Source organism: Peromyscus maniculatus, chromosome 4 (genome assembly GCF_049852395.1).
Source record: "Peromyscus maniculatus bairdii isolate BWxNUB_F1_BW_parent chromosome 4, HU_Pman_BW_mat_3.1, whole genome shotgun sequence".
Taxonomy (NCBI): domain Eukaryota; kingdom Metazoa; phylum Chordata; class Mammalia; order Rodentia; family Cricetidae; genus Peromyscus; species Peromyscus maniculatus.
Window position 1 is genome coordinate 2,889,735 of NC_134855.1, and position 12,320 is coordinate 2,902,054.

A 12,320-nucleotide genomic window follows, 5' to 3' on the forward strand; every position below is an offset into this window, starting at 1 on the left:
CACTTAGTAGGTTGAGTTATTAGAATCCCAAGATCAAGGCAAGCCTACGATACAGAAGAAATTCCAGGCCAGCTTGAACAAATTAGTAAGACCTTGTCAATTCCTCCACCCCTCCCCCATATATAGGTTATTCGTGGCATGCTTGCCAACATGTACAAGTTCCCACTTTTAAATCCACTTTCAAGAGAGAAAAAAAAAACTTACGCTGATTGAAAGAAGCCAGGTGCAGAATGCCATTTGCAGTTCTCTAGAGAGAAAGACGTGCGGTAGTCACTATTGGAGCTAAGAATGGACATAAGGAGTGAATGCTAATGGGTTCAGGCTTCTGTTTAGATAGTTGGAAATCTTATATTGAAAGCCAGTGATACATACCTCAAAACCATGAATTATAGTTCGAGTTCTTAACTTTCTTTTTTCCTTTGGTCTGGGAATCAAGCCCAGGTCCTTCTATATTTTAGACACCTGCTCTACCACATAAGAAACAGACAGGGCTGGTGCAGTGATTCAATGTATTGATAGAGACCTTTGCTGCCTAGCCTGATGGATGATCTGAGTTCAGTCCCCTGAAACCATATAGTGGAAGCAGAGAAGGGACTCCCTAAAAGTTACCTTCCTGTTCTTCATATATACTGTTTTGGGAGGTGAATGCCAATGAATACACACAAGCACACCATATAAGTGATTAGATATAAAAAAGAAAGGTATTTGTAAGGGTTAGCAAGATGGATTGCAAAGGAAAAGCACCTGCTGCCAAGCCTGACAACTGGTGGTCAGTCCCCAGGGACCTAGAGTGCTGTAAGGAGAGAATGTACTATAGGCTGTCCTGACTTCTCTGTGTGTGTACACATGCACATGTGAACACACGAGTAAATAAGATGTAATAAAAAAAATTTTAATATATAAGAAAACTACTTATTAATTTAAATATATGGATTACCTAACACATGACACACTGATGTCCTTAATGAAGATACAACCCCTCCCTCTAAGAGTCTTCTAGTGTAGTTTGGGTGTTAGATATGTAAATAGATTCTGTATGATACACTTGGAAAGGCTTTGTATTACTGGAACACAGGAATATGTATGCTCAGTTCTTTAAGGAGAGGTGTTGTGAGAGGCCTCTTGAATGCTAGGATTTCCGCCTGGCTGAAAAAAAGCTTCTTAATGTGATTGGGTTGTAATACATTGAATTCCTACATAATTAACATGATCATCTCTTGGGGCAAAACATATTTAAAGCTCTTTCTAGGTTTTTATGTTTGGTTGGTTGGTTTTTTTGGGGGTGGGGGGTGGGGGCAGCGTTTCTCTGTGTAGTTTTAGTGCCTGTCCTGGATCTTGCTCTGTAGACTAGGCTGGCCTTGAACTCACAGAGATCTGCCTGGCTCTGCCTTCCAAGTGCTGGGATTAAAAGGTGTGCACTACCACCACCCAGCCCACTTTATAGGGTTTTTAAAGCTTTTTTTCTCTTCTAGCCCTGGCTGTCCTGGAACTTGCTCTGTAAATCAGGCCAGCCTTGAATTCACTGTGACCCACCTGCCTCTGCCTCCCAATTGCTGGGATTGAAGTTGTGTGCCACCATCACCTGGCAGAGTTCTTAAAGCTTTTTTTGAAAGGGAACAAAAATATGATAATATTCTCTAGTGCTGAGTACTTGCTTATTCAACCAAGAAAATCCTTTTGTGTTAAAACAAATTAATTGGCATTACATCCACCCAACACATATTAAGTACTCACTTTGTGCTAGAATTTTATATTTATTTGTCCAGCAAATGTTTACTGAGTGCCTACTCCAAGCCAGGAACTGTTGTCTTGATGTCACACACATAGAGTTAACAGACAAAAATGGGCTTCTTTTATTTTACATTTTAGCTAATCAAATTATTTTTTACTATGTCTATCTTCTTTGCCCCAAAGACTTCTTCTGATAGACTTTATTGTTTACTTTTTAAACTTATTGAGCAGAATTTTTGGGTCCCCCCCCCCCCCAAACAGGAAAAGTCTTTAAAGAATGAGTCAGAATCAGCTGAAAAGCAACTTTAGTGCCTGGAATTTGTTTTTATATACTGTTAGCCTCATCAGAACATGAGAACTGTTACTGTATGGGCTTGTGAATTATAGTGTGAGGAGGCAGTGAAATTTCTTGCCAAATATATTTGCCCCTGTCAAAATACCTGACATGTTTTCTGTTGATAGTTTTGCATTACAGTTTTATGAGAAATTTCTGAGGAAGACTTAGCAATCATAGTGAGTTATCCTTTTTTCTTCCTTTGATTTTTCTCTCCAGTAAAATTGGTTCTCCACCCAAGACTCCTGTAAGTAATGCAGCAGCTACCTCCACTGGGCCCTCTAACTTTGGAACAGAGCTGAGCTCTGTGCCTCCGAAATCCAGCCCTTTTCTAACTAGAGTTCCAGTATATCCTCAACATTCTGAAAGCATTCAGTATTTTCAAGATCCAAGGACTCAAATACCCTTTGAAGTCCCACAATACCCACAAACAGGTAAGTAATTTTAGTCAGTTCTAAGAACAAAGAAGCAAACTGTGTATTTATTACCCCAAATAAATGAGTTTCTAGATTATCTACTTTAACAGATTAATTCCACTCTGACCCATAAGTTTTCTTCCTGTTCTAAGAAATCTTTCCTTCTAGTTAGTAATTCTATCACTTGGTAGGTGGTGGCAGGGAGAATCAAGAAGTCAAAGCCAGCTAACATAGTGAGTTCAAGCCCAGCATGAGACTCTTTCTGAGAACAGACCAACCAACCAACCAAGGCTATTATTCATTTTCATTTGCATTAACATTACATTACATTAGCACCATTCATATACCTAGATGCGTATGTTTTCTACATTCCCACCAGTAGTATACAGGGGGTTTTATTGCTATACAACCTTGTCAATACTCGATATCTTTGGTATTTTGTGTGTGGGTGGGGGCGTATAATAAAGGGGGAACATTCATGCACATATGGTAGTCCTCTATTTCTACCATGTGCGTTTGGGGAGTGGTGTGGGAGTAAGCTCATATTGAATTTTGGTCTTAACAACTGAGCCATATTGCTGTCCTGGCTTTTTTTTTTTTTTTTTTTAAATAATAGCCATTTGTACTGGAGTGAGATGATACTTCATTTTGGTTTTTATTTGTATACTCCAAAATATTACTGATGTTAAGCATTTTTATTATATTAATTTGCCATTTGGATATCTTTGACAAATGTTTATTTAGATATCCTGCTTATATTTATCAAGTTGCTTTGGTTTTTTTTTATTGCATTTATCATATATGTAGCTTGCAAATACTTTCTGTCATGCTGTACGTTGCCTCTAGTCTGGTTTTTTTCCTATGAGAAGTTTTATTGTTTGATACAGTTCCATTTACCCGATTTGCCTTTGTTTTTATACTTTTGGGGTCTTTCAAAAAACATTCTAGTACCTTGAAGCATCTCTCATGATTTCTTCCAATAGGTTTATATTCCAGGTGATGCATAGAAATTGTTAATCTATACAGAATTAATTTTTATAACTGGTTAGAGATAAGAGTCTTAAATTCTCCTACCTAGATACTAATTTGATTCATTTCTAAGAATCAAATACATGAACTCAATGAAATGGTATATAAAACATAATGTTTTTGTGCTCTGTTAAAAGACTTATTTTCACTCTTACGTATATGAGTGTTTCCCTGCATATATGTATACATGGAGCTGGGGTTAACAATGGTTGTGAGCTGCTCTGTGGGTGCTGGAAACTGAACCCAGGTCTTTCTCAGTAACAAGAAGTGCTCTTAACCACTGAGCCATCTCTACAACCCTGCTTTTTTTTTATTTTTATTTATTCTTGAGGCTGAGTCTTTAACTATATATAGCCCTGGCTGGTCTGAAACTCTTAGACCAAGCTGGCCTCAAACTCAGAGGTCTACCTGCTTCTGCCTCACAAATGCTGGGATTAAAGGAGCATGCCACCATACCTTTTTTTTTTTGTACAATTTGAAAAGAAAATGAATAATGAATTCTGAAATAGATCTTTAACCTCTGGACCCAAATGCTTAACAAGAACCAGTGATATAACTAATTACTTACTTAGAAACCTCATGCAAAAGATTCATTTAACAGGCTGGGCAGTGGTGGCACACATCTTTGATCCCAGCACTTGGGAGGCAGAGAGGCAGGTGACCTGGTCTACAAAGTGAGTTCCAGGACAGCCAGCGTACAGAGAAACCCTGTCTTGAAAAACCTTTAAGAAAAAGAGAGAGAGAGACAGAGAGAGAAGATTCATTAAACAGGAATCAGTCTGCCATCTGCCAACAGCTCTGTGTTTTGATTTTATGGAATAGTTTTAACAGTGTTGAATGTTGGTATTAGTATAATGGTATCTTGATGATAATGCAGTTTCTATATCAAGGTAAAGGTCAACGTTTATTGTATATTCCCACAATCAGAGCTGCTTTAGACTTGAACCATTATAAAATGTTGGTTTTTACTAAGATGTTACATTGAATATTCCTCTTTCCAATTTTCAAGGATACTACCCACCACCTCCAACGGTACCAGCTGGTGTGACTCCTTGTGTTCCTCGCTTTGTGAGGTCCAATAATGTTCCAGAGTCCTCCCTCCCACCTGCTTCCATGCCATATGCCGATCATTACAGTACCTTTTCCCCTCGAGACCGAATGAATTCCTCTCCTTACCAGCCTCCTCCTCCGCAGCAGTATGGACCAGTTCCCCCCGTACCTTCTGGAATGTATGCTCCTGTGTATGACAGCAGGCGCATCTGGCGCCCAGCTATGTACCAACGAGATGATATTATTAGAAGCAATTCTTTACCTCCAATGGATGTGATGCACTCATCTGTCTATCAGACATCTTTACGGGAAAGATACAACTCATTAGATGGATATTATTCAGTGGCTTGTCAGCCACCAAATGAGCCAAGGACGACTGTGCCTTTACCAAGGGTAAATAATGTTGAACATAGAAATGTTACTGTCATGTGTTAGTTGAGTTAACTAACTACTGTCTTGTGTCTTGAGACAAACCAAGCAGACTCACTAACTGTGTGATTTAGAGAAGTTACTTGACGTTTGTATGACTCAGCTTTTGTGTTTTTTCATGTTTGATGGAAATGAGTAGTGCCTACTCATAATGCTGTTGTGAGAATTAATTAAAAAAAATAAAAGCTCTTAGAACTAGACTTCATACATACTAATGTTCAAAAAAAGTTACGTTCAGCTAGAAACTGTTACAGAAGTTTCTAAATAGTACTGAAGATATAAGGACAAGGCCTCTTTTCAGTAGTTTCACATATATACAAACGACTTCTAAAGTAGAAAAATGAGTGCTCAAGTGCTCACATTATATTTGACATCAGCTGAACATGTTAACCTTTTTGTTTGAGTATATAGAGAGAACAATAGGGTGCTGAGGCAGTTTCTCTGCTCTTTGTGTATGTGTGTGTGTCCCAACAATATGAAGCTTTTTACTTTATTCTCACAGAACTTAGTTAAGTTTATTTACCACTCTACAAGTGACCAAATTTTTTTTTTCTTTTGTCCCTCTTAGGAGCCTTGTGGTCATTTGAAGACCACTTGTGAGGAACAGATAAGAAGAAAACCAGATCAGTGGGCACAGTACCATACCCAGAAAGCACCTGTCTCTTCAACACTTCCTGTGGCAACACAATCACCAACACCACCTTCTCCTCTATTCAGTGTAGACTTCCGAACAGAGGTAAGAAAGGTTTTAACTGCTTATTAATCACGAATGGTCAAACAGCTGACTTTAAACTAGGGTTAACTATTTTGGATATTTTTTGAATGGTTTTCTATGGAGTCGAATTTACCTCAGTAACCAGTGTGTAAACTATGGCTAGGTGAGGAGATTCTCAATCTAAGAGTCCTTTACCAGGATTTCAAAAGCTTTGCAGCAATAGACCTAATACTTTATATTTTTATTCTTATGTTTCTTGGCTGTTGTGTTTTGGACTAGGTCCAAACCCAGAGCCTTGCACATTCTCTACCACTGAACTTCACCCTAACCCCTGATTGGTCCATGTGACTTTAAAAAAATGCTATTTCATTTAATTCTCATGAAAAGCTCAGAGGGCAGGTATTGTCCCCATTTCATGGGTTGTAACCAGGAGAAGTTAAATAATTTGTACAAGATCTTTCAGTTTATAAATAGATGAAGTTTGAGTCCTAATTTTTTTTTCCTGTTTCACAAGTGCAGAAATGCCTGCTGTATTATTTCTGCTATTTGTATCTCTGTTATTCTTCCTATTACAAAACAAGTCTATGACAGGCTGATTTCCATTCTACCTGCCTTTTTTTTCTATGTTGTGTGTGTGTGTGTTATTTCTCTATATATAGAATATTTAGACAGAAATTTTATTTTTTTCTTTTTGTTTTTTTTCAGATAGGATTTCTCTGTGTAACAACTCTGCCTGTCCTAGAACTCGTTCTGTAGACCAGGCTGGCCTCAAACTCACAGAAATCCACCTGCCTCCCCAGTGCTAGATTAAAGGTGTACACCACCATCACCCAGTGAAAAAATATTTTTCGAATACCCTGGTTTATTCTTCACTCCCAGTGTTTCTGGTACAATTCCCCCCCCCCCCCGAAAAAAAATTATTTTTAAATCTTTGTTACGAAAAGTTTCAGACATACAAAAAAATGTAAAGACTCAAAGTAATTGCATATAATTATATCACTTTCATAATTGTCAATTTGGTCAAATTTGTTTCATTTGTACTTCTTGCCACTGGATTATTTTGGCATAGTCCTAGCTATACACACATAATCTTTTAAATTAAACTTGTGGGGTTTTGTTTTTTAATTTACTTTTCTTTTTTAAAATCTCTGTGTGTGGGTGTCTGCCTGTCTGTCTCTCTTGTTTGAGAATATGCCACATGAACAGAGGCCCATAGAGACCAGAAGAGAGTACTGGATTCTCTGGAGCAGGAGTTAGAGGAGGTTATTAGCTGCTCAGTGTGGGTGATGGGAACCAAACTCTGGAATAGCAGCAAACACATTCAACTGTTGAGCCATTTCACCATCCCCTGATTTTGTTTGTTGAGACAGTGTTTCACTAGGTAGCCTAGGCCTCAGCAATTCTCCTGAATCAGCCTTTCTAGTGCTGGGTGTATAAATATGAGTTATAACACCCAAATTAGATAAAGAGTTCTATTAAGGAGTATTTCATAAAACACTACATATTTAACCTATCCATATTCCTCTCACTAAACTGAGATTGCCTCAGAACAAGTAAACAGCTTTGCAATGATTGTTAGTGATGTCATTTATATTTTCCTTTTTTTTTTTTTTTTTTTTTTTTTTTTTTTTTTTTTTTTGAGTTAGTGTTTCTCTGTGTTGTTCTGTAGACTGGGCTGGCCTTGGACGTGGAGATCCATTCACTTGCCTCTGCCTCCCAAGTGCTGGCATTAAAGGTGTGCACCACCACCGCCTGGCCCATATTTTCATGTTTTGTTTTGTTTTTTGTTTGTTTGTTTTATACAGTGTACTTTAAGAAAAACTCATATTTATACACCCAGCACTAGAAAGGCTGATTCAGGAGAATTGCTGAGGCCTAGGCTACCTAGTGAAACACTGTCTCAACAAACAAAATCAGGGGATGGTGAAATGGCTCAACAGTTGAATGTGTTTGCTGCTATTCCAGAGTTTGGTTCCCATCACACACACTGAGCAGCTGTTGGCAAATAGCATTACTCATGTTTAACTTTTCTGTTCCTCAGTTTCCCTATCTCTATAATTAGTCAAGTAGATTTTATGATTCTTACAACTTTAGTGTCCTGGCAGTATTACTATAGTGCCTTAAATTTCCTTTCACATCTGTTCTTTTCCTTTTCTAGCTTCAGTGCTGCCTTTGAATTCCTTTTGCTAGTTAATGCTGCATGATTTAATATGTTCATTTGCTACATAATCTTTTCTCAAAGAAATTACAGACTGCTCTAAGACATGGACTGTGAGCTATCTATGTTTTTATTTTTCCTCTTTTTTTTTTTTTTTTTGCAAGCATCATATACCATGTTAGTGTGTTACTACTATTAATTGATTTTGATAGTGTTGGTCAGGAGTTTTGTAAGAGCAGTTAAAGGACTGAGGCAGTAAGACAGCTTAGTAGGTAGGGCTGCTTGCTGCAAAGCCTGATACTTTTGGTTTGATTCCTGCAGTCCACATGGTGGAGGGAGAGAAACAACTCCCACAAGTTGTCCTCTGGCTTCTATTCACAAATTATGGTACCTGTGTACACATGCACACTAGATAAGTAAATAATGAAAGTGAAATTTAAGTATTTTTTTAAAAAATTTAAAGATCACTTAATAGGACAAAAGTGAAAGAAGATACAGAATAAATAACTTACAAGACAAAGGAAAAGAAGGTGTGCATTTTCTATTATATGAATATTATTGCTTAGAGCTGATTCATTTATTTGTTTGTTTGTTTTATTCCATTTGAGAGAAGGTTCTGCTCCACACAGCCAGGCTGCTGTGGAACTCAATATATAGCCCAGGTTAACCTTGAACTATATGCAGTTCTGCCTCAGGTCACCAAATGATAGTTATTATGGAAAGAGTTTAATTATTAACTATATGATCCTTTAATTGTGTAATATTCAGTGTTAATTACAAGCTTGTAAAGTTAGGTTTCATACTAATTTGCCTTTTTCTTCTTCTTCTTTTAATCAGTTCTCTGAGAGTGTGAGTGGCACAAAATTTGAGGAAGACCATCTTTCCCATTATTCTCCCTGGTCTTGTGGCACCATAGGCTCTTGTATAAATGCTATTGATTCAGAGCCCAAAGATGTAATTGCTAATTCAAATGCTGTGCTAATGGTATGATTTTGCTTGATTGGGGAAAAGGGGGCTTTGGAGGTAGGGAAGATAATGTTGATGTCTCAAGTTTTAAAATGAAGGCTTTAGTCTTTTATATTCTGATGGTATAACTTATCTGTAAGTACAGGGTAATATTTTAACAAATTTCATGGAATGTTTCATTTGACTGTAGTTTGGTAGTTTAATATGGTTGTTACATACCATTGAGATCCATAATTAGTGTAAAATTGACCAGAAAAGCCTAATTATGTATCTTTTAAGAACATGCTTTATCATTAATCTACAGTAATCACCAGCAGCTCTTTGACTGATATCTTTGGTTTCTTCAGGACCTGGACAGTGGGGATGTTAAGAGAAGAGTTCATTTATTTGAAACTCAGAGAAGGACAAAAGAAGAAGACCCAATTATTCCCTTTAGTGATGGACCCATTATCTCAAAATGGGGTGCAATTTCCCGATCCTCCCGAACAGGTTACCATACAACAGATCCCGTCCAGGCCACTGCTTCCCAAGGAAGTGCAACTAAGCCCATCAGTGTATCAGGTGATCCATTTTAGTAATACCAAAGAATTTATACTGTGTATTCCTAACCTGTGAGGTAGAAAACATTCCATTTAGTAACCATGTTAAACTGGGGATGAAGTGGTTTAAACAAAACCTTTGGCTAGTGGGAAAAAATACACAGCCATTTACAAAGTATATTCATACCTATATACTGATTTTTAAAATTTCTTTTGTCATTTTATTTTATTTTATTTTATTTTGAGACAGGGTCTCACTCTGTATCTGAGCTAGCCTCAAACTTGTGGCAGTCCTGGATCTCTCTTTATAGACCAAGCTGGCCTCGAACTCAAAGAGATCCACCTGGCTCTGCCTCCCAAGTACTGGGATTAAAGGCATGCGCCACCGACGCCCATCTCTTATTTTCTGCTTTTCTAATAATTGTTTCTTTTTGTTTCTTACAGATTATGTCCCTTATGTCAATGCTGTTGATTCAAGGTGGAGTTCATATGGCAGTGAGGCCACATCATCAGCACACTACATTGAGCGGTAACTGTACTCTCATTTCCTTAAGAGTCTTTACTTTCGGGGCTGGGGAGATGGCTCAGAGGTTAAGAGCACTGGCTGCTCTTCCAGAGGTCCTGAGTTCAATTTCCAGCACCCACATGGTGGCTCACAACCATCTATAATGAGATCTAGTGCCCTCTTCTGGTGTGCTGGCAGAACATTGTATACATAATAAATAAATAAATCTTTAAAAAAAAAAAAAAGAGTCTTTACTTTCAAATTTCATGCCTTTTAAAATATAGAAACCAGCTGAGCAATGGTGCCACATGCCTTTAATCTCATAACTTGGGAGGCAGAGACAAGTGGATCTCTGTTAATTCCAAGTCAGCCTGGTCTAAAGAGTGAGTTCCAGGACAGCTAGGGCTATTACACAGAGAGACCCTGTCTTGAAAAACTGGGAAAAAAAATTATATATATACATTTTATATATAGCGATATATGTATATAGTGGACAAATAACTGGTTGTCCATGGAAGAAGCCACAGTAGATGCACAGCTAATTTGAGCTGTATAAAAAAACTCTGAAACATACGTATATAGAATAATGACTAAATACATTCAAAGAACATAGAGTCATTAATGTCTTAGTTGCTTTATCTCTCACTTTAACTACAATAAACATACTTCTTTTTAAAGGGACAGATTCATTGTTACTGATTTGTCTGGCCATAGAAAGCATTCCAGTACTGGAGACCTTTTGAGTATTGAACTTCAGCAGGTAGGCTCTATTTATTTAGCTTTGATTTTTAAAAAGTAAAATATTAATAGAAAGCTAAGTTTATGTTTTCCTCTTTCTTCATGGAGGCCAAGAGTAACTCATTACTTCTTCAGAGGGAAGCTAATGCTCTAGCCATGCAGCAGAAGTGGAATTCCCTGGATGAAGGCCGTCACCTTACTTTAAATCTTCTAAGCAAGGAAATTGAATTGAGAAATGGAGAGGTAAGGGGATGATGTCTCGGCTTCATGTTAATGTATTTGCTTTCTGCAGCTGTGTACTGGGATATACTATGTCTTAGTGAATTTTCCAGATAAATGATTGATTACTTTTTAAAACTTAGAGTAGAAATAATAGTCTCAGACTTCTGAACTAATTCTTTAGCTAAATCGTTAGGATTCCCATTTTAATTTAAAGGAGACTCCAGGTTCTGCAAATGTAAAATTAATATTTTTCTTATTTACAGAGTGATTATACAGAAGACACAGTAGATACGAAACCCGATAGAGATATTGAGTTAGAGCTTTCTGCACTTGATACTGATGAACCTGATGGACAAAGTGAACAAATTGAAGTAAGTACTACAATTATATAATTAGTTGGCTTTGTTCTGTTGTAAATTAAAACGCATAAAATACTGTCATATTGAAAGGTTAACATTTTATTTTCTTAGGAAATCCTGGACATACAACTTGGTATCAGTTCTCAAAATGATCAGTTGCTGAATGGAACAGCAGTGGAAAATGGCCATCCCAGCCAGCAGCAGCAGAAGGACTCAGTGAAGCAGAAGAGACAGAGTTTAGGTGAAGACCATGTGACTCTGTGAGTGTTAGACAGACCCTTCCTAAACAGGGGGCATAGGGTGTAAATACTATGAGAAATAGATGCAGTGTTAGATTCATTTTGACTTTTTACTATTGGGGGAAACCTTATCTAATAAAGTAATGATCTGGTCAGTCTGTATTTTTCGAGAAATTTGAACTAGTAAAGCAGTTTATTTTAATAATCCAAAACTTAACTATTTATTGGGATGAAAGTTCCTTGTTTCTAGGTTATACTTCTTCAATTTGACCAAACTTGTAGATGGAAAATTAATTCGTAGATTAACACAGCTGTAACTTCAACACTTGGGAGGCAGAGGCAGAATGGGCTACCTACATGTTCTAGGCTGTCATGGAATCCATAGCAAGACCCTGTTTAAAAAACAAACCATAAGAGTCTGGAGAGAGGCTCAGCTGTTAAGAGCACTTGTTGCTCTTGCAGAAGACTCAGGTGTGGTTCCCAGCATCTACATGGTGGCTCACAACCAACCGTCCATAATTCCTGTTCCAGGGGATCCAACCCCCTTGTACACATATGGTGCATATACATACATGAAAGCAAAACACCTGTACACATAAAACAAATAAATCTTTTTTTTTTTTTAATCATAAAAACTAGTGCAAACCAAAACTATGTTAAATGTTTCTTGTTTTAAGAATCATGTTATAATTTTCTTGGGTATTATATTGCCAGTTTGTTTAATTACTGCCAGAGATTTGGGCCTGGTCTTAAGCTTGACAATTTATATGTCATCTAATCAATATTTTAATTTTTATCATAAATGTGGAAAATAGGACCTTTTTAGAGACTTTTGATACTTTAAACATTTTAATTTTTATTTATTAATTTTTATGTGTCTGGGTGTTCTG

The 12,320-nt window shown here is 37.2% G+C and overlaps 1 protein-coding gene across 7 annotated transcripts in view; it reads left to right on the forward strand.

Moving 5' to 3' along the window:
* The window catches only part of Rc3h2 (ring finger and CCCH-type domains 2), a 67,131-nt gene that overhangs the window by 49,208 nt on the left and 5,603 nt on the right, over positions 1-12,320 (forward strand). For 4 of the 7 annotated variants that reach the window (XM_006992537.4, XM_015986182.3, XM_042274768.2 and 1 more), the window contains 10 exons: positions 2,285-2,499; positions 4,520-4,953; positions 5,558-5,725; positions 8,700-8,846; positions 9,176-9,389; positions 9,812-9,896; positions 10,551-10,632; positions 10,719-10,853; positions 11,096-11,203; positions 11,303-11,451. In XM_006992537.4, coding sequence (XP_006992599.1) covers positions 2,285-2,499; positions 4,520-4,953; positions 5,558-5,725; positions 8,700-8,846; positions 9,176-9,389; positions 9,812-9,896; positions 10,551-10,632; positions 10,719-10,853; positions 11,096-11,203; positions 11,303-11,451 — 1,737 coding nt within the window. Of the gene's footprint in view, positions 1-2,284; positions 2,500-4,519; positions 4,954-5,557; positions 5,726-8,699; positions 8,847-9,175; positions 9,390-9,811; positions 9,897-10,550; positions 10,633-10,718; positions 10,854-11,095; positions 11,204-11,281; positions 11,452-12,320 lie in introns of those variants that run through there. The other 3 variants (XM_015986184.3, XM_076568474.1, XM_006992538.4) reach the window with 3 other exon arrangements.